Here is a 27,852-nt window from a genome sequence, read left to right on the forward strand (position 1 = left end):
TACAATACACGGAGTAAGAAGTAAGGGTAAGAAATTAACCAATCGCAGTCGATTATTCTTCTCACATTCGACTGTGATTAGTCAATTTCTTACTCTTACTTCGTGTATCGTGGACGACGCATTACAACCGCTTACAACTACGCTTACGCAATTGTAAAATGGGCTTAAGGGCCATCTACAATGGCGAGTAATAGGGCACACAAAAATACTTAAGCAGTAAGCGAATTAACCAATCACAGTAGAGACTGTAAAGCCATAACGTAAACAGTAATAAATCTAACATGTTGATTTCCTTACTGCTTAAGTTTTTTTTTAGTGTACATGTCCTTTATGACAGTAAGTTTTAAATCGTAAGAAATTGACCAATCACGGTCGAACGTGAGGAGAATAACCGATTATGATCGGTCCATTTCTTACAGCTTACGGCTTATCACACAATATTTATACCGTGGCCCATAAGTGGATATTGGCGACGTGAGAATATCATAGTTGCCAGCCAATTGATTGCGGAGCACGAAGGAATTAAATAATGAACTATCAACGGCGTGGCGCGGAACGACATTTCCTAATGGTGTCCACTTCTGGGCTAAGCTCGATATCGCGTCATAACGCCACACCAGGTATCTTGCGTTGCCTCGCACGCTTAGATTAACGTCATTTGAAATCGATCGCGGCACGATAAGTGCCTACTCTCGTAGCCGCTTTCACGGTCCGATGATAATCGCGTCTGTGTGCGCGCTCTGTGTCGGCTAGGGAAAATATGTGACTCGGATTCCCGGCGTATGGCTGTCCGCTAGCCACGGCGCTCCTATTAATTTCCTCGCCATTACGCCGCATTACGTTGCACGTCGTCACCGTTCGAAAGGTTCTTCTCCGTCGTCGCCGCCGTTGTCGTCGGCTGCGACGGTGGCCTTATTGCCCACACTCTCCCGTCGCAATAATCGCGAACGCCGGAGGCGTCGACAACGACACTTAGACAATTCTACGCATGAGAGAAAGTGAGAGAGAGAAAGAGATATGCCACGTTGCTCTTATTGGCACAACGTCAATAAAAGCTACTTTGTAAGCCGTCGCGAATCGCGTTCTCTTTCCTTCTTTTAAAGGTCATCGCCTAAACACGGCCGATTGTTGCGCGAGCGATGATTATATAGAGGCGTATTAGACAAGTTTGGTAGCAATTCATGGAATCACATCCCTTACAAACATCTAATACTAGCCAATTTAATACTAGCCAATTTATTACTAAAAGACAGTAATTAATTATTTGGGATTCTAGAAGTATTGAACAACAGTGCTTTTGATACTTAAAATAAGTACCTCATTTACTGTTTTTCCAGTATTGGCCAGTATTAGATTTCTGTAAATCTAAGTGTGTAAAAAGTGACTACAATATATGTGTATGATAGTTTTCTGTGTAAAAATGACCCTAAGGCCGGTATTTATAGTTGATTTTTATATTTGAGACTGTTTTAAGTACAATCTTAAAGTATCATGAATCAATTATAAAGCATTAGCATCTTAAGATGATCTTAAAATAAGAACGGACTACGAATATCAGCCAGAGAATTGCATTAGCATCTTAAAACATTACTTAAGACTTTAAGAGATGATCTTAAAATAAGAACAGACTATAAATATCGGTCTATATTACGCATTTAAATGTGTAAATCCATTTTTGCATACAGTATAACAGTATGTTACTTTTACACGGAAAAATCAATCACACACATATATATTATAGTTACTTTTTAGTTTTTACACGTAGATTTGCAGTGCAATTCATAGAGTACACATGTATTAAATTTATGCAGCATATACAACAAAAATTTCTATTTATTCCGATCTTTTGTTTCTATTGTTGGTGATTATTTCATTGTTTGGATATTAGATATTTATACTCATTGGAATGATATATCAGGCTATAACCGCGACTTGGAATTCTTTAGAAACGATTTTTCGAAGAATAGAAACTTAATAATACTAATCGCTGGTCGATGCAATCCTTGTATAAAGATGAATGGCGGCCGTGAAATGCGCGCGCGAAGCGATAACATCGCTGAGCGCTTCGCAAAAAAATTCAACTGATGTAAACAATGCAGTAAACTCGCGCAACATTGTATACTCCCATGATATTCTTTAGAAAAAACCATCAAGGCTATGAATCGTTATGTTTCTCGTCATTCTTTAAACCTCGCTTCTCAATATTATCTAAAGATCTCTGGAATTAACGTAGTCATTAAAAATCTGAGGCTATATTTTTAATCAGTTATGTTAAAGTTATTTTACTGCGATTGCTAGAATTTAAAAAAATTAGAATTAACATTTAAAGTTATAAAATATGGTTATTATTATTAATCCTCCGTCCACATCGCTGTTTTTCACTAGTCGTCCGCATCAAGGGTCTTTATGCCAGTATCAAATTTTTCCTACTAATCAGTGAAAAATCGGAAATATTTTTTTATTATTCATCTACATCTGTACTTTATATATATTCGAAATGTTTTTAAACTCAGATATTATATTGGTTTTTTTATATAGCAAAATACAGAGGGAAACTTTGACTGTTAAAATTTTGACTGTTCCTAAAAGACCCACGATGCAAACGGAAAGTTAATGGTCATTTTTTGTAACACTATAGAATTTTAGATCAGTTTTTCGAGGAACTCGGGATTATTTTCTCAAATTGCTGTTCTTTTTATACTTTACGAGAGAATTTTTTCAAAAGAGCAATTTTTTATATTTTGTCCAAAATGTTGCTCTAATGTCTTCTCATTCTTCTAAAAGTTTAAAGGTCGAGTCTACTCCATTTTGTCAATGGTAAAAAAAGAAGTCGGAGTTTACAAGTGACAGATTCGTTCGAAACAAATCGCCTCGACATTTCAGTAACGTATACAATGAAGTGCGTGCCTTCCGTTCCCGTGACCACTTCTTTCTCTTTGTCACTGACAAATCGATGTCACGCTACCGTGCATGCTGTCATGCTGTTGCCAAAACATTTTAATGAGTTAACGTGGCCGTACGTCTCTCCTGCCGCGTCTTGTATTCGAGATGTTACAGACACGATTACGGTATTATCTGGAGAGCGTGATTATTCCGAGAGGTCTCGGCTCTTAAAAATACCTCGCGCTTTATCGCTTATGCAATATACAGCCGCACGAAATTTCCATAAATCATTCTTTATAATCGCGAATTCGATTTTCCTGTCGTTGTCACCTGTTCCATTAATTATATTTCTCGAACTATATATATAAATTATAAATAGAATTCGTGATCGCATGTCATATACATATGTTGCTCAATAGAAACTTATAGAGTGGTATTTATAGTCTATTTTTATTTTAAGACCGTCCTAAGTAATGTCTTAAGATGCAAATACGACTCTCTGGCCGGTATTCATAGTCCGTTCTTATTTCAAGATCGTATTAAGTAATGTCTTAAGATGCTAATACGGCCCTTTGATTGGTTCATGACATCTTAAGACTGTACTTAAAACGGTCTTAAATATAAGATCCGACTTATAGTCGAATATTTTTAAGTGCAGTGAGTTCGAACCTAACCCAGGTTGAATTAATAACGTCACATGTTCTACTTTGTTTTCCGATTGGACGAGGTCATGGTTCCTTCAGGTTAACCGACCTAGGCTAAGTTCAAACCCACTGCACTCGAAAACGCTATTACACGTTATAGCTTCCATTGATTTTGTTGTCGCACCACGGATCACTTTTGTTTTATGTATGTGTACCTATACGGGACTAGGCGTGAATATTAAGGAGAGAGAGGAAAGGAATCGTTGCACTCACCGTCACAGAAAACGTGTAAAACGTTACGTCGGGATCCGTTGTAATCGCTTAAGTGGTTAATTATGGCTCTTCAAGGAAGGCCGCGCGCGAGACTCAAGCGGAATTAATCTTGGCATCGGCCGACTTCAGTAGAGCCGCTTCACGTGTTTTTTTTTGTCGCTTGTCCGCATGAAAACTAGTTATTCAGATATACCGAGAAAGTCGAGATTGTATGTAACACGTCACATTCTGACGTCACTTTTAACCAAACATCACTCTTCCGTTGATATATTGTACATACACGCGAATCAATGGTTAAGCATCATAATATATATGATGCTCATATTGAAACTCGTTTTTTATCATCCGTATAATTTCTGTACTTGTAATTGAAAACAAAATACAAAATAAAATCACAATTTTATGCATAGAAGAATTCACATTTTTTATATTGGAATTTTTGTTGCGCGCGACTTGGTATATTTTTTTGATTATGTAAAACTTGCCTACAGTATCTGTCGATGCTGTGAAAAAATATCAGGACACACAAAATATGTATGTTTTAACGCGAATGCTTAATTAATATTATCATTATTATTAACATAATATTATTATCATTAACATATCATACAAGTATTTCGTTAATATTCATTTCATTGTCAGCTTAGTATTTCTGTATGTCACACCGCGTTAATTATCCATCGATAAGAAAAATTTATCCAGATCCATATATATAGGGAGGGTAAATATGACTTTATCAATCTTCTCATTACATTTAATTAAAGTGCTACTCCATTAAAACCGTTCGATTTATTTTACATGTATGGTATGTAATTATTATTGTTGTACGTCGCAACACGTTTACGCTCACTTGCGAAGTCAAACTTGTAGTAAAAGTTTTGATGATCTAATCGTTCGATACTATCGTTCTTGCCCGCATAGATATATACAAGATTTTATTTTGTATATATTTTGTACCATACACATCGATTTTTATTTATTCCAACCGACACGTAAATCGTCGATTTCCGTGGAAAGCATAACTTTGTAAGTAGATAAAAAAAATGTTAATAATTATTTTGCTCCAAGTGATAAGAATTTGCAATAATTATATATGTAATTATTGCAAATTCTTATCACTTGGAGCAAAATAATTATTAACATTTTTTTTATCTACTTACAAAGTTATGCTTTCCACGGAAATCGACGATTTACGTGGAAAGCAAAATTTTGTAAGTTACGTCGGTTAGAATAAATAAAAATCGATGTGTATGGTACAAAATATATACAAAATAAAATCTTGTATATGTATATATATGTGGGCGAAGACGATAATGGCTACGTTTACACCGTACGTTTAGTCCGCGACCTATACGATAGATGTCTTTGTTTAACCTACAGGATAAACAAGGACATCTATCGTATAGATCGCGGGCTAAATGCACGGTGTAAACGTAGTCAGTATCGAACGACTAGATCACCAGAACTTTTACTACAAGTTTGACTTCGCAAGTGAGCGTAAAGTGTTGCGACGTACACATATACAGGTATTTAAACATACATCATGATTCGCGCGATAGTTCGAACTTGTACGATCAAAATATTCTGCGAACTTTCTTCGTGTTCCGTTTATTTTGTTATTGCAAAGTTAACGCGCTGATATCGGGAAAGTACGATTCTGGCGAGAGCACATACAGAAAAATATAATTTTATTGCTAAGAAAAGTGATTACTCAATTTATTTTCTTCCTTTTAAATAAATAACGGTTATCTTTAATAAAGAATGTTTTCTTGATAATATCTTAAACTGTATATTGAAAAAAGAGCCTGCATTAATTAGAATTGTGATTAAAAACACAAATTTTAGAATTTTGTGATTGAAAGTCAATTATAATTTTAGTTGAGACAATCAAAATTCTGACTGATATGATCAGTATCTTCTGGTGGTTTATTTCCAATCAAAATTTTTTCTTATTACGAATTAAAAACAAAGAATTAATTTTCTTTTGAAGAATATTTATCAAAGAATTAACTTTGTATAATGAACAAATCAAATTTGTTTTAATTTAATAATCTTGATTAAAGTATTAAACTAGGATTCAAATATATTTTGAATAAATTTTATGCTTGTGATGAACTCTTATGATAGATTTGCGGATATATGAACATTTGAAATACGGGAAACAAATAATTGTTACTTGTGTATAGTATATATATATTTTTCTGTGTGCAAAAGTCTCTTATATTTATTTTAATTGTAAATTTTTATAAAATTATTCTAATGCGTTGTTTATCTTTTTATAAAGTATTTATAGAGAGTAATTATTTTTCTCTTTTGGCCATTTTCGAGTAATTAAATTTAGTTATCTTCTATATAATATTTAAAATATAAAATAAACTCATAGCACTGTTCGCGCCCACTGTTGTCGGTACAACATACGCGTGGTATCTACGTTTGCACGCGATTTCTTCCGGCGGTATGTATGTACGTGGGCACTCGCGAAAGCGCGCCTTTCGATACACATACTTTGTCGCTGCTCGGAAACCGCCTCCGCGCATTCAGATTGCACCTCAGACTTTGCGGATATACGATGCGCAATGCATCGTGGCATGCTTCGAAGATCGAGAGAGAGAAAAAAGAAGCGAGACAGTAGTGAGAGGTAGGGGAGAGAGTTAGAAACGATGTGTCTCGTTGTGCGAAGTAATTGACGAGTTCGCGTGTAGGCGGTCGGGCGCCTAGATCGCCTCGAGCACACCATAGGCTTATCTTCAGAAACGAAAAACGAAACGAAACGAATAACCCCGACGGGCGAGCGCGAAATCGTGAAGAAGAGAAAGAGAGAGAGAGAGAGAGAGAGAGAGAGAGAGAGAGAGAGAGAGAGTGAAAGAAAAGAAGAGAAGAAGGAGAGGGCTTCTCTTCTTAAAGAAGAGGCGAAGAAACGAAACGTTGCGAGAGCGAGAGAATAAGAGAGAATCACAACGCGAAGAGAGGAGAGACCCCGCTGCTGCATCACCCTGAACTTGCCCGAATACCTTCCCTCCGAACCGTACGATGTGTATCCGCTCACCAATGCACATGGCACCCAAGCGAGTTCTCTTTCTTCTCTCTCTTTCTCACTCATTCTTTCGTTCTCTTCTTCACGCCTTCCTTGTATCGCTTGTACGATTTCCCTCTCTCTTTATCTTTCTTTCTTTCTCGTTGTCCGTGGCATCCCGCCACAGCTCTCTCGCTCTCGTTCCTTTGGTATCCTTCCTTTTCTCTTCTCTTACTCCGTCTCTTCTCGGAGCTAACCCACCCATTTCTTACGCTCTGCAACATATACCGGGTATGTCAAAATACCTCCAAGTTATCTGAAAGTTCCAGCGATTGCGATAATGAGATAATACGTTTGTATATTTGATAATGAGATGATAAGTTTCGATAAAAAGAAAAACTGAAGAAAAGTTACGTTCGTAAGTTTCGATAAATTGTGCGTATCGTAAATTATGTTTGTATAATTTCTTTAACACAATAAGTAGAAATAAAATTATACGAATTATATACATATAATTAATAGGAGACGTAAACACAAAATGAAAACCATGGCTCTTCCTATAATATCTTTCATTCTCTTTACGCAAATCAAGCAATTCTTTGTATTTTGTAAATCATGTGCAACTTTGATAAAAATCATTACGAGATTATTATCACAGTGTGTAAATATTACTCACGATTGCATTTTTCGATAATGCAGTTTGAAGAACGTTTGTTGCGTGTTTCTACCAATGTAGATTAACTTTAATCTTGATCCAACTTATTCTTCTTTCTCTCATTTCAAGGACCGGGAAAAGATAAAAAGTAAGTTAAACTGAGATTAATCTACATTGGTAGAAATGGGCATATAACGCGCTGTTCTCTTTTTCGCAAATAACTGATTCGGTGAAAATTCACCATAAAATCCGAATGAATAAAGCGACGCATATCGTCGGTACACCCGATATGTGTGTACACAGACACACGCTGGCTACAGTCAGCATTATACATCTACCCTGACTCGCCTTTACCTACCTACCTGTTCGCTAACGAGCCTACCTGCCGGACTTCTTGCATTCGGAGAGGTTGCTCGAGAGAGAAGAGAGAAGAGAGAGAGAGAGAAGGAAGGCAAGGCTCCGTCGATTCGCCGCCCATGGTGCCTATCCTCATGGGTTCGGCAACTACACCCCGCGGTGGTGCTTGTGCCTTTTCCTTTATAAATGGTTAAACAAATTCCTCTTGCAAAACGCCTTTCCCAGAAACAGATATACGTACTTGCACTACGAGCAGAGAAGTGTGACACTATGAAAATATGTTTGTCCCACTAAACTGTCATGGATTTCATGGAGGTCTGAGGAATCGCGTAGCTTAAAAAAGAAGTCAAATCATTTTAGTCACAGGCTGCTGGAGAAATGTAAACATTCTTGGAAATATTCTAATGCAAAACTGAAGGTATCTTGAGCGTTTTCATTTTCTAACATAAGATAGAAATTGATGAAACACGCGTCTTGTTGTTATATATTTTTTATTTGGATGAAAATATGAATATAGAAATTGCAATTGATACGATACCATTAAGTATCAGCTCTCTCGTGGCTTTCGTCGTATCTTATCGTTTTTCAAATCGTCGATTTCTGCTTCCGATTTCGATGTCTGTAAAATTGAGAGACGTGACACCAAGTGATTAATGCGTGAATTTTTGACGGACTTGTACAGAGATATCGGTTCCCGACCTACGACATGTAGATCGCTCTGCGTGTGGAAGTTTAATTCATGCTGTCACGCAATGTTACGCGTAAAGTTTTTTTATCAAACGAACTTGCGATAGCGAGATTCTCTTCGCGTATTGTATTTGGTGGAAATTAATAAGCGGTTGTTCCGCAAGTGAAAGCGGGTCAAGGAGACCGTCAAATATTGATACCAAAAATATTCAACAACGTCTTTAAAATTGGCCGAACTAATTAGATTTCAAAAAATCTTCGTAAAAAATTGAATAGAAATTTGATCATTATTGACGCGGTATGTGTGACAAAAATTTAAAATAAATTATATACGAGTGATTAATGTTAGCTTTTACGAAAGCTGATATCTATGTTCATTGAACGCGGATTAAGATAATCGCGTTCAATGAATATAGATAACAAGATAAAATCTAATGCACTGTCGAGCAACGTATACTTTTATATCATTTGATCATTCTTTGTGATCAATATTGATATAAACAGTTACATAAAAATGTAATTCTCTTAATAGAAGATCTGTCGACCTCAAACACGAAATTGGAAGATCTCTGTTTCGTAACGTTTCTTTTTCTTAAATCTTCTATTAGTTATTTCACAGTTTTTGTTGAATAAAAGTTAGAGAAAAACAGATTGAAATTTTTTAACTGTTCCATGTAGTAATATAAGTAATAAACAGTGAATATGCCAACGAGAGTGTTACTTTCGATATCCATTTAAAGCGTGATGTTTGCATTGCGTGAACACAAACACGCAAATACCTTGTTCGCGCGCGCGAGAGGAGTAAACCGCCGTTTAATAAAATAGCGTGATCCTGGTGACGCATGCTATCGTATATAAACGCGCTGAAATGTTCGCCTACAGAGTACTTTGACGAGATTAATGCAGGTAAATGCAAACGACTCATTTATCGCGCTTCGCTCCGGGCGAGATTAATAATCTTGCGGATTCAGTTAACACACTGCGAAGTTTGATCTTGCGAATATAATTAACAGTGTGCAGAATTAGATATGCATTTTATTAGTTTTTTGTATTTATTTGAAATGGACTTGTTATGGACTTTTTTAAATATATATTTTTCGAATTTCACGTATCGTAAAAGTATGTATAAGCAATTTTTTTCTGATAATATTTCATCCTCGGGATGGAAGTTCTTTTTAAAAGTCCAAACACGAGGTTTCCTTTCTGTGCTAATGAGGATTAACATAAGCTTGCATATTCTCGTTCTTGAAAATTTTGCGCTTCCGTCCCTTAAAATACATTTTCAACGCGACGCTCTAACGAAGATCGCACGGATCCCGAAAAACCCGGCTGGCAAAAGAATGAAAAAGCGGACGCATGTTAATAAGCTGTGCTCGTCCAAAATACCGGTTTTCCTTTCGAGACTCGCACGGTTACGATTCAGGTTTGTCCGCCCGTTTCCAAGCTCAGTCGAACCGATTTTCGTCAAACAAACTCGTTGGACCGTACAACACTCGAGTCAATTAACGCCAAGAGACAGTCGTTGCTATCGTTATCGCTATTACTATCGTCGTCGTCATTGTTGTCGTCATCAAATCGTTGATGAACCTTCAGCTTGTATCTCACTTAAAAAAAGGAACGAGGAAACGAGAATTGAAAAAATGGAAATGAAGAAATACGTGTATTTGATTAGTCTGTGGCTTTTAATTATTTCTGTGAATGAAGCGAAAATTACGAGGCACTTACGATTAAAGTAATGTTTGTAAACTTCGTTTCTTGAGAGATAATCAGAAATTAATCTCGAATGATATTTTTACAAAATGTTATATAGAAATGAAGGAAATAATCGGGAGATTAATCGTTAATTAAAATGCATGAAGAAACGGAGAATGAGATTAGGTGAAAAAGAGAAAAAACAAGGGAAATAAGAAAACAAGGATGAGCGATATAGAGAGAAAAGAATGAGATGGTAAAAATTAAACGAGCGGGAGAAAAGATTAGGAAATGAAAAGAAAAAAAAGGATTGTTCATTTGTGTGTGCATCCATTTGTGTCTGTATGAGAGAAGAATAGTATGAGTAAAAACAACAAAGATAACAAACAAGAAGAAAAGCGAGCAAAGAAGTGAGACGGAAAGAAATAGTAAACGTGAAGAAAGTAGCGAAGAAAACGGATTAGAAGGAGACAGACCGAGAAAAAGGAAGATGGTGAATGAGGAGGCGCAGGTTGTCCGTGTGAGTCGAAGGTTAGCAATCTGCGTAGTGTTTTACGACAACTATAAATATGGCCGTAAAGCTCTTTGTTTAGAGCTAGTCCGGCTTTCGAAACTCTGCCCTTACTCGCCACCGTCGCCGTTTCTAGAAGCTATTTAGGCTTTAGAGAGTAAACGACTTATGCATCGCTTCGTTTTGCACGCTATTGGTCATTTGGTTTTCGGGCTCTGGATCCTCGATACACATATGGGATAGTCGATAAAAAATTTATAACTCGGCGTGGTTGTTTGTGAAAAACACCCATCATGTTGTTTTCAGGAAACTGAAGCATCATCACGATCGCGCGTCCGACAGCATCCGAAAGATCGGCTTTGATAGTAGATATTTTGCACGTGAAAATATCTGTCGAAGGATTTAATTAACAAAAAAAGAACGCTTATGACAACGGTGGCATCTGCTAACCATATGCTAAGGCGACCGGGACTGGGATAGCAGGCTGTCACGCTAATGTCAGGTTAAGCGGTGAGAATGATTTACAAGCGATGAGTTCGAAGAGATACACACGTACAGTATTTCGAGATAAAGAAAAAAAAAAAACGGAAGAGAGTATTCCTTACCGTTTAGGATTCTCTTCTGTATGTATGCTTGCTCATTTAATTATAATTACCTTCGGTTGACCGACGCATTGACCGCACAGTAAATATTACACGAACCCGAAGTGCACCGCTCGAACGATCGGTTTCCACATTTGGAAGATTTCCACTATTACGTAATTAGCATCTCGCGTGACCGCGCGATCGTCATGATAAAAGGAAGATGTAATGAATTCGAAAACGTCAAATTTTTCAAAAAACCTCGTACACATACAATCAGATGCTGTACAAGTAGACCTTAAGGATGATGTAATATTTTATCTTTAAAAACATTAATGTTTTAATATTATTGAAGAGATGTAAAAAAATTGGTTTACATTTGAATTTGTATTTAAAATAATCTTTAATTTTTTTAATTAAAAAATAAACTTATTGTTTATATTATTATTAATTAAAAATAATTAAGTATAGAAAATATATTTTGAATATTTGCTTAATGATGGATAATCAGCATGATTTTATGTGAGACTAGATAGTTATCACGATTATCATTAATTAATCTGTGAAAGGAATTTCACTAATCTTGTTCCAGCCAATCGGTGGACGTGAAATGATAGGGACGAAGAAAGAGAGAAGTCGGGATAGCAAGGAGGGCCGATCAATCGGCTTCGTGATATCCGCCGGTGAACTAACTAAGGCTAAATAAGGTAGCTGGTCGGTCTCCGTAAATAATTGTATCTCGTAAAGCGACTAGGTAACTAAGGATTTATATGGGCGTTGCCGACAGGGCTGACACTTGCTACTTGGGTACACGACGGCGTATAACAGCCTCCACTCCCTCTCCACCTTTCCTTGTCTTCTTTTCTTGTTTTACTATGCGTCTTCTCTTCTTGTTTCCCTAACGTCCTTCCTCTGCACCGTTCCTTTCTTTGGACGAACGTAACCTGCAAGTACCATAGTGGCACACACGTGGCAAGAAGGCAGTTGTCGAGGGGACCGTGCCTCTCCTCATCCTCCTCTCTGGTGGTCAATGTATCGGACGCGGACCTTTCAAAGGCTTAACTTTAGTCATGCAAATTAACCGTCGAGAGACCTCGAAGGTAGCCCATTACGCTCGCGACAATTCGCTCTTTTTTAATTGCCTCGTCCCTGTCGCACGGCTACGACCGTGAAAAATTGCAATGTGTGTCAACGACGAACAAGCTCCTCTCTCATTTAATTCTTCAAAGGAGAAGAATGTAAAAATGTTTGTATTGGAATTGGTATAATTGAAAGGATTTCTAGAGTTGTGATTACTTATATTTTTACTTTTCCATATATAATTATATACTTTTATACACATTATTTGTTTTATGTCAATTGGCGACTACACTTCGTCATGATTTTCGTTCTAAACGGGGGAAAAGCTTTTATATACTTGTCAAAGTAAGTTCCAAGAGATATTCAAGTGTGGACACGTTCTCCAATGCTTTCCAACGCTTTTAGTCCTTTCAATCTCTTGAGCGCAGGATGCGTATACGAATTACTTTCGATAATCTCGAATGTAAGGATACCACGTACAACTTCTTTTATCATTGTCGTCGTCGTCACACCATCGTGCTCTTTTTTTTTTTCTCTATCTTTTCTTCTCTCGTTGCTCATCTCGTCGCATCACGCGCGAGAGGAACGAGATTCCGAGAAATTTTTTTTCTTCCGCCCGAGATTCCTCGACGGCGATTTAATGGAATTAAAAAGTTTCCGCGATGCACATCGCTGCGCCCTTTACTCCCACGCGGCGTGGGGGACTCGGCGTAAAAATAGCTTACGCGCGAAAAAGAAAAGCCCCGATCGCTGATCAACGATCTGGGAAATTAATTATCGTGCACGAAGAAACCTCGCGGAGATTATTAGTCACGGCTCGGCCGTAGTTATCGCCGTCGTAGCTCTAAAGAGTCTTTTGCGTGCGCTTGCCGCGCGTCGAGTCTCCGCTTATAGATACGCTAATCTTATCTCTCACCAAGATAGTGCACCATGCCACGATATAATTACCGATGATGTTTTTTTTCCATATAGTTTTGTCTTTTTACAGTAAAAAAAAGACAATAAGTTACTTTCGACGGTTATCGTGTGTTTTCTGAATTAATTAGATTAAATTATCATATGACATATATTATTGACAAATTTTTAATTGCAATTTTTTAATTGCAAATTAACACAATATGCACAATTAATGTATCATGTCTTAATTTTTTTCATAATACTTGGAAGGAATCTCATAGGATAATAAATATTATCTACTATATCATTGTATGATAACAATCAAGAGTTGATAACACTGTAATATATAACGCGCGTAATAACGATTGGCTCATCGAGCAAATGTTTTTATATGACGAGACGAGAAGACATCCGTGTGAAGCATTGAAATTTATTCTAGCGGAAGTCACGCGTTCGAGCGACACGTGCACGCGTGACTGTTCATTTCATATTTTCAATATTTCCAACCAGCTTCGTTCTCCTCTACATCCGCGATACTCCTCGCGTAACAGACAATCGGTCCACTCTCCGACTGTGATACTTGGATACAGGAATATGAATATCCTTAGACAGAGTTGTGTATTTCTAGCTATAATGCAAGCGTTCTTTTTCCTGGATACGTTCCTCGGATCTTTATACAACACCCTCGCGAGACTGAACACTTACCTCTAATACTCGGACACTCCGATGAATGGGCGCCTAATTTCAGATTCCTTATTCCTTACCTCTTGTAATCTTTGCAGTTTTTTTTAACAGTTTTTTATCTGACACTTGGTGTCGTTCGCTTTGCATTTTCACTGATCGTCAGATTCGCACTTCGCCACGAATTGCATCAATACCACGTGTTTCATGCATATGCATATCATAGAGAAGAACAAAGGTAATGATAACGCCGATGTGAAAATAAAAGAAAAAAAAAGAATAAAGAAGAATACATTCAGAATGTTTCTTAAATATATTATAGATGAGATGCATAAGTAAGCATAGTAAAAAAGTTATAATTATGAAAATATACAGAAAGAATGGTTTTGCTGAAAATTCAACTAGATGTAGATTTGAAGATAATTTTGTTTGGATTATTAAAATAATTGTGTAAAAGATTCTCAAGCTGGTTGCTGGAATATCAATATTTTTTTGCAGCATTGCTTATTATGCTTGAGATTCCTACATAATTATTTTGATGATCCAACAAAATTATTTTCAAATCTGTATTTAGCTAAATTTTTAGATTCTTCATCAAAATCATTCTTTCCATGTAGATATTTATAATCTTTTTCTTTTGAATTAAGAGTAACGATAATCATCGTTTATTTTTTTCCGAATACTTCGTTTTTTAACTACTCACCGCTATTTAGCACTAGAAAAATTACATCGTTAAAGTAGACGCAGTTGGTCAGAGACGCCCTGTATACCGGTACGAGTGGGTGCGCGCGTGTCTCCTTGTCCCCACCATTGCGAGCGATCTCTGGACCCGGTGGGGCACTTTCTTTCTATCTCGCGGCCCTCAACAGCAAAGCCCGAGGCCAAGATCGCAGGGCCGTAGGCCCCTGGCCTCGGTACATCGCCAGGGCTACGAATAACCGTATGCGACGTTGCCGTATCCTCATTCGAGCGACAGAATACCCGGTTTTGTATAAATTATTAATCGTGAACCGGAAGACCATGTGACCAAAAAGAAAAAAAAACATTGTCGACAAAATTGCAGATATAAAAAAATCGCAAACAAAAAATTTGTTTATCGACTGTTGTGATGCAGAAATAATTGTTTTTTGCTTAGACCGATATTCATAGTCTGAGAGAGAGAGAGAGAGAGAGAGAGAGATTTTAAATTTAAAATCTTATATTTAAGATTGTCTTAAGTATAACCTCGAAATTTCTATGTATTCAGCGGTAAGATCGCTCATGACTAGATTTCAAAATATAGGAACTAAATTTAAGAATATAAGACTTGATAAGATTGATTATAATAATATTTTCTTTAGCATCAAAATTTGCAACTTATAATTAAAAAATTATATTGTTTTTAATTTCGGATTTGAACTGTAAGAAATATCAGCAATCGTTAGTTTGTCGTAAAACTTTCATTGTGCTACAAATTAATTATTTTAGCAGAGTATCACAGAGAAATATAACGAATAAGCATCGCGAAATTTATTGTGTTCATATTATGATTAGTCTTTGGAAATATTTCTTAGCACTCATCCAGTTACTGTCTAGTATTACTGTACTCTCATTAGTTGTAACTGCGTAGGAAATGGACAAAAACTCGATAGAGTTTTATTCAATAGCTGAAGCAATTTTCCTCGTAAAAATATGTCGAATTTACGTAAACATCTGTCCAGTTATTATCTAGTATTAATAGAGTATTATTAATTAAAATACTGAATAGTCCATTTATTGTTCTGTTTTTGTTCAATAAATCGATTCAAATTTTGCACATCTTTTGTGCGCAAACTGCAGTCGAAGCGTTACATCTAGATTGGAGTTCGAAGTAGTTTCACTTCTCAGTTAGATGGAGTTAATATAACCGTCCAGCAACTGTTAAAAACATGCATGAAGTTTCTACCAGGAGTGATCACGTCGCGATATTCTATCATGGATATTCGCGCTCGTTAGTTCGCAATGAAAATTGTTGCCTTAAATCCTTGGCCAATTGTATTACTATCGAATACCTGTGTGCTCGTTAAGATCCATCGTTTCCTGTTACAAATGGAACCTTGCGCGTCTCAGCCTCGTTTCAAAAAATAGGAAGCATCAAAGAGCCGTCAAAAATCCGGACGGATAGTCGGATTAGTTAAGGCTAATCGGATTAGGTCACTTGGATCTATCGCGCTCGAGTGAGTACTTTTTGCAGATCCAAACGTTTCTCATCAACATCTATTACAAAAGCAGTTATGCAGAAACTAATGATTGTTAACTTCTGAAATGAAAGTTTAACATTAATTTGAATGTTTTTAATATTTTTTTATTTTTGCAATTTATTCTTGGACAAGTTTTGGATTACTCGTATTAACCTTGAATTGCATAAACTATCAAAAGTCACGCATCAAGTTTACGTCATAGACGCGAAGAGAAGTTTCGGAATATTGCTTTCCCGGAAGGAGGAGCAGGTCGTTGGACTGAAATATCACGCGCGCGTCCCAGGAATTCCAGCGAGGAATTCGTTTATTTCTTTCTAAATATCGCTAGACCCGTTCTAACGTTGATGTTTGATTAAACGAGAATCGTCTTTCCTCATCTCGTCCACGTGTTTTGCGTCATACAAAAATGTTTACCGCTCGCGCGAATGTATCATTCACTGTCGATTTTACGATAAATGGGTCAACTAAATTTTTATATTGCCAATACAAAATGCAAATACAAAATATTTTGGCCAATATTTATTCGTTAATATTTATTTTAAACTGTTTGTTCGGTCGAGAGGAAATATCTGGGAGAGTAGTAAATGTTTTCTCGTTCTCCATGTGGGCGCGCTTTTTCTCGGAAACGAACATAATGGTCCGTAGAAAATGGTTCTCGTCAGCGACCTCCATCACTTCCGAAACCTGTCAAAACTGCATCGCTCACTACCTGCGTGAGCACGGTATCTCGAAGAATGCGCTTACATTCAAGAGACGTATTGTTGAAGGGAAGCAATCGACAAGGCGTCGAAGCGCATCGGGTCTGGCCGCGCTAGTGGTATACTACACCTTAATACGATACAAGGATTCCAGACGATATTTTGCTTGATCCTGAATAGCTTATAGATTGCGTACACAGGTAGTGTGCAGGTAGAGAAATTTTTGTTAGTTTAATTATCATCGATGTATGTAATATTTTATTATAAAATTTTTCTGCTTTAAAATGAATCATGATGTCAACCTTTTTAATTTTCATATTAGCGAAAAATGTTCTGAAAATTACACGTAATTTAATAACAATGCAAATATATCACAATACTTTTTAAGGAGAGTGAATTAGGTACAAAAAATACATTACATACGAGTTTACAGATTTTTCTTGCTATCATTAGACTCAAGTAAATTTGAAAAAAAAAAAAAAAGAAACACGATATGATTGAATACTGTTCGAAAGAGTTTAACGTTTTTCAAACAACAAATTTTATAATTACTCCTCAACTGTTGCTTATTAAGAAATTACGGACGGCGATTAAACTAGTCTCGAACGGGGACTTCCGAGGTTTCTCGGAGAACAAAATCGAGTTCGCGATGGATCCGCGAATGTTGGAGGAAAATTTTAGCCTCAACATGCTTCTCCGTAGTTCTTTGATCGGTCGAGTGTCCAAAGAGATCTCGGCCGATTAAAAACTCATCGCTAAGCAATAACGGCCAACTCTCTCTCTCTCTCTCTCTCTCCCTCTCTCTCCCTCTCTCTCGGCGTATGGTTATCGCAGACTCTCGCTTTCTTCTCGAGGCGTTCCCGGTTTTATCTCGGCTTTATCTCGCCCCATTACCGTCGTAAGAACCTCGACTGTGAACGAGAACTGACTCGTTTTCTCGTGTCTCTGTCCGCGACAAGTATGCTCTAAGTCTTCGCAATGATCGAGCTATTTATTATCTCGATCAAGATAAGAACTCATTCAAAATATTAAAGGTACCCTTCATTAATCTTTTTGAGTCCATTAGATAAGAAAAATAAATCGATCATTATTAAACAAAGTTTCGTTAACGCATTCAAAAACTATGGATCATGGCTATCAAGTATGAATTAACGTGAATGATCGCGTAGCAGTTAATTGGGTTACGTTATAAGCTTGAGCGCGTAGAGAAAATATCTCACGCGTGCACTCATATTGTAAAATATCACTTTTATTGTCAAGATACAAAAGCGGCAATGAACGTAGCAAGTGCAATGTAGCACTATTCGACAATTTTGGTGAAGAGCATGGTGTTTCCAGGCTATGCCAAGCAGGGCCGTGTAGCAGCCTTGGTCAAAGGCGCGCTGGTACCAGCACCCATTGTCCGCGCCGTCTCTTGTTACGAGACGAGACGAGTTGGCGAACGAGCAAGAGAAGAAAGATTGTGTGTGCTGCGAGAGTATGTGTGTGAGAGAGAGAGAGAGAGAGGGTGAGAGAGGGAAGGAAAGAGGGAGAAAGATTTAGGGAGAAGGGAAGAACGAGACGAAGAGCCAGCGGTTGAGCAGCCAGCCAGGCGGCGGTCAAACAGGCAGACTCGGGCTTCTCTTTCCTTCTCTCACGTCTTCTCTCCTTCCTCTTCCTTTCGTCTTTATTTTTCCTCTTGTTCCTTTCCTTCGCGCACGGGTCCTACCATGCCACAGACCGCGCCGCATCGAGTCAAAACTACCTACGTGTGCCTGACCGAAGCCTCTGGCAGTAGGTCTCGCCTCGGGGCCTCTTTTCTTCTCCTCACTAAGATCTTGCTTCCTCTCACCCTCTTCCATATCTTGGCGCGAGCGAGGACCCGTCTCTCTCACCGGGACCCGACTTGACCTCTGGTCAACTCGCCCTCCGAATGTTTCGTATACACCGTATGCACCGTATGCACAATAACAAAATTTTTGTACTTGCTATTAGGAGTTTAATTTTTGTTTTATTTTGACTGCTTATTACAATACTGTTTTAACGGTAGGTAATGCACAGTTAAAAACATATGTATATAAGTATACAATAATAACACAGATTTTTAAATAAATCAGATATACGATAAATTTAAAATTTGTTTTCTTTCGATGAAATATAAGAGTAACATTATCATAATTGTATGGGTATGTTTTCACATTGAAGAATTATAAATTCCATAGTTAGGTTGAACTCTATTAATCGTTTACGGTCGCCTAGATGTATAGTACAATTGATATTTGAGATAATCTTTATGAACTCGTTTGCCAAGAGATCTCATCGACTTTGGAATCCAGATTGCACATTGACTTCCACGAGCTTTTGATTGCTTTGATTCCTGCACGTGGTCTTTCTGAGCACGCCTGAGTTCTAACCAACAACTACGTAGTCTTCGACTACGTGACAGTGGGGTTTGGCCTCGGGGCCCGTCAGGAATCTCTGAGGCCCATTACGAGGGTGCGTCTACTTGGTGACCTTTATGAGGCGAAATACGTTTTGTTCTCTCTTTTTCTTTTTCCCTTTGTCTTCCCTCCTTTTGTCCCTCCCTCTTTTTTTTCTGATTTATTATGCATATTTATATTTTCGAGTATGTAATCAAAAATATCAGAAAAGATAAAGACAATTTACGAAAAAATCAGATATTAAATCCGTATATTTCATCAATTATATATATCTTCAAATAATAATTCAAATTATACATCATAAACTTAAATATTATAATAGAATATGTATTGTATTAAAAAAAAAGCAAAATTAAAATTAAAAAAAAAAATTAAATTATATTTTGTACATATTTTCTATCTTTATCAAGAATAATTTCTATCGTTTTACAGCGTGTCTTCTATTAGTTGCACAATTCTTTTTTAATGTCTAAAATACAAAATATAACAAATCTTTTAAAGAAGTTAATGATGTCAAAAAACGTGTAACAATAAATACATTTATTTTACAAAACCGCTGGGATTCTAAATTTCTCGGTATTTTGATTGGTCCCTAGTTTCTGAGCTCCCGCATCGAGGGTCGTCAAAAACATGCCAACATATGTTTTTTGGTATTTCGATTATATTTTACGGAAAAATACTTTATACATTAAAAATGTTAAATAATCATGTTTCTTGAAACGCGATAAAATTTTAATTTTACATAGTTCTGTTTATTATTATTAAAATATTAGCTTTTACAGTAGTATTTAACATACATTAGTTTATTGAGAAACTGCCTCAGTACGCAAACAATGCATAAACAATATATATGTAAATTTATTAACAAATTCATGAAATTTATTAAATTCTTTTCTAATAAAATATTCTATATTACTGCGTAAAAAAATGACATTTAAAAATTAACAACTTTTCATTTTTAAAATTTTGAATTAGAACAACATTTTAATTAAGATATACTATAATGAATATGCAATTTCTGTAACTTCTTTACACTTTCAGTTATAATGTATTCTTTAAAACTATATCAGGAGTTTTCAAACTTTGAATACTTGCAACTTTATAGTGTAAATTTTATTTTTTATCAGAGTTATGATGCTCTTCCATATAAACAAATGAGCTACAAATGTGTCGTTTTTCCATAAAAATATATTCTTGAGAGTCGATTTCCTTTCATTATCTCAAAAATACTAATTTAATATCGTTTTTCTATCAACACAACGATATCTAAAAGAAATTCTTTTAAAATTATACGAATGGAAGAAGATATACACACAGAAAGAATGTACTAAATTTTAATATATTTTTGTTTTAATAATAGCAGTTGAATATTTACATGTAAACATATATTTATTTGGTGCAAGAACCATTAATGATTTAACTAAATATTACATATTTTATTAAAAAATATTTATTTTTCATAATTAATTGTTCTGTTAGTACTGATCAAACAATTATTTATTAAAATTTAGTACATTTTCTCTCGGTGCATTTAGATTAAAAACCGTGTCAAGATACAGAACTCACATTTTAGGATTTAAGTGGCTCACAAAGAAGTCGAGTTCAATACATCTATTCTATAGACAGTACAAAAAGAATTTATGTGAAATCGTGACTAAACACGAATTCTTACACAAAACTTTCAAGAACATTTAACGTGCGGGGGTCTATTTTAAATTAGTTTTTCCTTTAGTAAGATTTATAATTCCTATTTTATTTTTTGCCACAAAATATAATGCTTTTAATGCAACTGCAGTAGCTTTCCCGTCTAATAAGAGTTAAATTTCTTGATGTTCCGTAGTTTTTCTTTACTTTTTTTTTATCTAACTGAAAAGGAAAGAGAGAAAGAAAAGATAAGACCCCCTGCGGATCAAAAGCCACAAAACATGTTTGAAAGACATAGACAAGAATTTTAACTGACGTAAAAAGCAATGGAGTCTGGTTCTTAAGAATCGCCAAGAATGGATTTATGTGAAAACGTTCTTTTCTCATCGTCACGGATGTACATATGTTGTTACAGTAATCTTAAAATTCTTTCTCTTTTTCTTTCACATAAATTTGTTTACTTCCTTCGAAGTACAAAATAGTTTATAAATCCGCGTGCATAAATACACACACATAAAGTTATAAAAAATATTCTTGACATAAACATGAAATTAATTTCTAGTAATTGCAAAATTTTAATTTAAAATTCGACCGAATTCGCCAGTGACTAAAAATATTGTAATTGTACGGTTTCTTGCCGAGCGTGATGCTATTACATGACGAAAGGACTCGCATTATTGGCGCCATTAATTTGGGTTAATTGTCAGGTTGCACTGTATGTTTTTAATTTGGTTTAATCAGCTATATTAATTAATTAAGAAAGACTACGTTTGCGTCGGTCGTATCATATGACACGACCTTCGCACGATTTTAATCGAATATCCGTGTTTCTCGAGGTATTTCCTTTCAAGAATATCTTTATTATCTTATATATTTTGTATAAATCTTTTAAGGATTAACGCATTTTGTATTTATTTTTTGGATATCTTGAAATTATATCTATAATTTGTATCAAATTTATATCAAGATATGAACTTTTTACATATTTATTTTATTTTACAAATTTAAAAGTTAATATAAGCGCGATGTGAGAGACTCAAACGACATTTAACGTTCAATTTTTATGTACAATATGATTTATTTTGTACGAATTTGTCGAGTTGAGAATCGCTGGACAGTGTCGGCAGGTCGGTATAGGTATATACCGTTGATGGACCAGAGCTAATCTAAAAATCGCCGGAACTTCACAATTATAGTAATTTACCAACCGACAACAAGCTGTATACACAAGCTCGTCTGTAATAGCATTAAGAGCACGCTCTTTCGCTCCCGTGTCCTTTTTAGCTCGTATTCGACCGTGATTTGAAGCTCGAATTTGGAAGAAGTCCGTAATTGCCGCATCTTCTCATCTCCAGATTAGGCGGCGCGAGATTACTTTTATCGATCCCCTTCCGAGAACCGAGATGATAATGCAAGAGACAGTAATTGACAAGTTTGATTTCTTTTTTATTTTTCCCATCTTAATATAAAGTAACAATATATTACTTTTATGTCATATTTTGCCATTTTTTGTTTTATCTTCTGCACTCTTTCTGTATGATGCGAATTGTTATGTAACAGTTGAAAGAATATATACGAAATCTCATTATTTGGGACGTTGCATATCGAAATAGAATTCCATTTTTATAGATTCTGTTTTCCCGATAAACTCCATCATTATAGCTTGTCTCAGTACGCATGCGAAATATTCAATCGATCTTCTTGTTTACGAAGATATACGCGTGATAGAAAAAAAACCTCATTGCTTTTCGTCAAACGAAAACAATCCTCAGGCATAAACAATGCCCGCAAGCACTCGACGGGGGATCGAGAGCGCTTCGAGAAACCGAGCCCAGTAATAATCTCTTCACGGCTTCCACTCTTTGACTTCTGCGTTCTGATGGGCCTTTCTAGGAATCATCGATGCGGAATCACAGATAACTTGGAATATTGTTCAAGAATCCGTACAGTTACGATTATTACGTACTCTCATAAATTATTAGAGAGTTTTTTGCAATAACGTGAATTCAGATACGGTGAACGCTAAAGTCACGCTATCCTTTTCTCAATTAGTTGTTAAGAAGAAGATACCTGACCTTAGCGTTCACTGTATCTGGATAAACGCTATTGCAAAAACTCCCTAATAATTCTCTTCTCTAAATTCTACCATGCGTGTTTTCTCGTCGACGCGGTGTTCCAGATTTGGCGACAAATTCATGTGACTTAACAGTATTTTAGACGTTATGAATAAAAAAAAACGTTTCTTCTGCGGCAGAAAATGTTGAAAATAAATTTAACGTTCTATGGAATTATTTCTTTATTAGGTATCGAAATTAAGTTAATTGAATTTTATCCTTTTAATGTAATTTTGAATTAAATTTGTTTTCGAAATTAGATACAAGGTTTTAATGGAAATTTTTCGCATTATTAAATAAATAAAATATTAGCACGAATTGCGTTACACGATAGAAGATGTATTTTCGATTAAGATGGATCCTGTTTGCTCACTAAAGAAGTCGAGGTGGGTGTTCATATCGGGTGTCAAGATTTTCATTGTCAACTGCCGCCACGCGTATATCAGTACCGAGAAATATTCGCGGGTGTGTGTCTTCAGTTGTAAACGTGTGTCGGAGTCGCATTGTGAGGCTCCGGGTATCTATAATTACCTTGCCGGGGTATTATTCCAACAAGACTGCGAAGTAAACAAACCCGCGGGAGAGGAGCGAAAGAGAGAAGGACGAAAGAGGACAGAAAACAAGGAGAGAGATCGAGTGCACGAACTTTGAATTGGTGTAGCGCCGGTTGGAAGGCCGATAGAACGCGCGCCGTGCGGGCGAGGGAGGAGACGCGCCGATCATGATGGAAAAGGGAGACGAGTGGAAGGGAAAGGAGAGACGAACTGGTAATAAACTTTGGCCACGAGGAGTGTGGCGCACATGTGCGCCCAGGATATGCATTCGGTAGCGAGTGAATGCGAGAGGAACGTGGCTGAAATTACAGCTAAACGCTAGACAAGCAGTTCCTTTTTGCACGCTTTTACACGATTCCTTCCGAGACGACGAAATGTGACCGATGAACGCAGGTTTCATCTCCAACAATCTGCATCGATATGTAATTGTGTTACGCCGTTCGTTTCCTAAATTCCAAGTGTTTATTACTTTACTCGCTAACAGCTTCATACTTTGATATTCGGATTCGATTTGGCTTGGAGGATGTTAATGTACCAAAGATGACACAGGATAATCTGAATTTTTAAACGATTTATCGTAATGCCGTAATCAAATCCGACAAACTAATGATGTATAAGCGAGATCTTTGTAGCCATTGCACATGTTTGTATAAATGGACTTTTTAAGAGAGAATTAACTTATAATTTCGTCAGTATTTTTTAAATACCGACGATGATGCAATATAAGGATCTTTTTGTTATTATTAATAAAGAACACGAATTATAACGAGTATTTTTATTAATATATCTTGCGTTGGCTCACATGATCTTGTCCTATTGTTATTACTTTGATATTCTAATGCTTGATATTGCTAAATTTTCTCTCTCTTTCTCTCTTTCCCACAATAATTTCGCACAAAATCCGTCAAGCGTCGTTTCGCTGCGGGAATCTCGATAAAACCAGCTCTCGCGAGAGCTTTCCATCGGCAGACTCACGGGCGTTGATAAAACGAGAATCGCGGGACTCGACTCGGTGGTATGCGGCGCTGCGTTGCGTTATTTATAGAGTCGCGTAGCTGACAATTTAATCGTCCGCGCGTTCGTGTGAATTGCATCGAAGCGTGTACGCGGCAGAAGCGTTCGCGTCTTAATAACTACGGAACGACGAACGAGTGCTGTGCTGTGTGCGTCTCTCGTGCCTCTTCACTCAAAGGGAAAGGTCAATGGTCCTACGTCTCGCGACGATCGGGATCGCGTAGGTCCAAGCACGAAGAATTAACTCTTTCATGGTCGTTACTGGAGCGATCGAGACGACTGCGAACAAGCGCCTCTCCAATTGCCAAAGTATTAATTAAATATATGCTATTCATTGATCATCTATTTAAACTAAAATAGTAATCATACTATATAAATATTTAATAAGAGAAGTGAAACAATAAGATTATATGGGATGCCTCAGTTTTAACAAATTTAAGAAAAGTACATGAGATATATAGGAATGTGTAGTGCACAAAAATGTTCTGAAAACGCTTTTAATTGTTCACATCAGATTCGGAAGTACGATATCTATTCGCGTTTCAACTTGCTTTTGCTTCCATCTTCTCGATGGAATAAAAAAATATTGAAAATGACTCGAAAGCAAGTTGAAACGCGTACGAATATACATATATTGTATTTCCGAATCTAATATAACAATTAAATTATCTTCTGAATAACATTTTTGTGCATAAGTACCGCACTGATTCTCATATCCATTATGTACTATCTCGAAATAAATATATTTAAATTATATTTTTGATACGAGAATGTTTTTTAACAACGGTACTCGTCTTTATTAATTATGGAGATTGGAAGTAGAATAAAATATCAATTAATTTCCCTGAATGTTTGTAGTATCAAGCATTGCGCAAAAGAGAATCTTATTTTCCGTATATTTATTGAAATTTTTGCGCAGTAATTTCAGCTTCGTAAATATTATTGAGAAAAGAGAACATGATCCTATTACATCTGTAACTGTACTGTTTACGAGTACTTGTACGACTCTCGTTGACTACTTGAAGATGCTTGTTTCTTGATGATAAAATTTATGCCACAAAAATCTTAAAAGGCCGTACCAGACTTTTGCATAACGCTGTATGACGTTGACCAATCACAGTCGATTATTTTTCTCATAGTCGACTGTGATTGGTCAATTTCTTACCTTAAAGGTTGTGAACTAGGTCTAACTGCATCACGTATAAGAGAACAAATCAGAGTATGGAATGAAAGATTCTGATTGGTTGATTCTTTTATGCCTTATGCGTTATGCAGCTTAGGTCTAGTCCACAATCTTTGCTTTAAGATAATAAATTTCTTTCGGCTTTACTGTTTACGGTCTTAAAGCAAGGTTGTGGCCTAAGTCTTATGCCAAAGTACGACCTTAATTCTTGTATTCGCTGGCTAGATCGCTATTGGTTTGAATAGGATGTACTTACTTCGGTTCATTCAAAACGATCGAGTTTCACGAAATGAACAAAAAATTTGGTCGATTTCGCAAGGACAGAATTCGTATTGATTACGGAGACGATCTTAGGCAGAAGCACACAGCTTCAGGATGATCAGGATGATCGTGGAATGAATTCTTCGTGTATATTTCTCCTGTCGTTTAGGACGACGATCCAGTTTCGCGGAAGGATAAGCTCGAAAGAAGGTTCTCCGACCGCAGCATCCATCTCTCGTCTTAAGGATTAGCTGTAACGATAGACGATTGGTATCGCCTCTGAATCTTTGGAGCAGGTTTTCGCATGCTCGCCAAGATCGGTCTTCTCTACGCGAACGGCGTTGAATCCTATTAAGCGAAGACTGGTTTTAATACAGATGTAATATTTATACGGACGTTTAAGGGTGGAAAAAAATATCTGTCACGCGGATCAAGCGGATGTTATTAACTCGATTAAAATGCGACATTACATGAAATTGCGAATGCGACACCTCCAACGACTTTAAATGAACTTATAATGGAGCTGAAATGCAATAAACGATTGCACTTTAGATTGTACATCGTGTCGAAAAATATATTTTTAATTCCATTTTGAATATTTTTATATAAGTTACGAAAAATGTGTATGTAAAAAAATCGAGCAGGTGCGAATTGGGAGATCGAAATAAAAAACCTAGATAAAATAAATACCACGTAATCTTATACTTTTCGGCAAACTATCATGTATTATAAAAGAAAAACAAAAGCGATTTGTATAGGAAACATATAATTAAGGCCAGTGTTGCACAAACCCCAAATTGTCGTACAACTGTCGGTTGTCGGTCTTTCTTTCGGAACTCCTTTTTACTTTCTACAATTTGGTTCGCGTGCAGGCTGCCATTTAAAGAAATATTTCTTCGTCTGCGGTCTGTTTAACGTCTGACTAATCTGTAGCAATCTATAATCCGTACGATACTGTTTAATTGATGTAAATATTGTTGTATGACAACATTACTGTCATACATTTTTCAGAGTTCGATTATTTCAATTTCTCATAGAAAAATTAAAGTGCGATAAGAGTAATTATTTTATAATAATTATGTAACAATTTTATAATAATCACTTATTATTTTATAATACTTTATTGAGATTTTTTATTAAAAATGAAAAGTAAAAAATACATTACAAGTATAATTTAATCAATTCTCGACATATAATAGTTATTAGTAGAAAGATCTGCGATTATAATCATACCTTCGTTTGTTTCCAAAATAGGAAAGGTGGATCCGACACCGCACACCTCCTCGTTCAACATGGGCTACCTCGTCTCGCCGTATCCTTATCCCAACGGAGCCGGAGGACCTATCCCCGTTTCTATGGTGAGTAGTTCGGTTATACTTTTCTTACTGAGAATAAAAATGGTTCATTTAAGTAAATTAATTATTTATTTGACTAAATCATTTTAATTGTCTCTATTTCTTTCGTCTTCTTCTTTGAAGAATGTATGTATTTAAGTCAAATAACTTAATTTAAATACATATATTCTTCATCGAAAGAAATAAAGACGAAATAAATTAATTTAGTCAAATGAACAATTTTTTTTCTCAGTGTAGGTTTATTTTCATTTAAAATTTGGCATGCCTCGAACATTAATTGACCATCGCGTTACTCTTGTTCTCGACAGCAACGCGTCCGTAACCGCGTCTTTTGTCCGAACCTGGACCCTGATCTGACTCCGTCAGACTGTTTCATGCCTTTCTAGCGAGATCGTGATCACGCTATTGATTTATGGTGTCCGCAAATTGGATTCAC

At 36.3% G+C, this 27,852-nt stretch overlaps 1 protein-coding gene across 1 annotated transcript in view; it reads left to right on the top strand.

Annotated features, from left to right (window-relative positions):
• The window catches only part of LOC108732052 (protein pangolin, isoforms A/H/I/S), a 193,674-nt gene that overhangs the window by 3,064 nt on the left and 162,758 nt on the right, over positions 1–27,852 (top strand). Inside the window, exon 3 of the mRNA XM_018462672.1 lies at positions 27,316–27,419. Coding sequence (XP_018318174.1) covers positions 27,316–27,419 — 104 coding nt within the window. The remainder of the gene's footprint in view (positions 1–27,315; positions 27,420–27,852) is intronic.

The sequence above is a fragment of the Mycetomoellerius zeteki genome, unplaced genomic scaffold, assembly GCF_001594055.1.
Source record: "Mycetomoellerius zeteki isolate Tzet28-1 unplaced genomic scaffold, Tzet1.0 scaffold145, whole genome shotgun sequence".
Taxonomy (NCBI): domain Eukaryota; kingdom Metazoa; phylum Arthropoda; class Insecta; order Hymenoptera; family Formicidae; genus Mycetomoellerius; species Mycetomoellerius zeteki.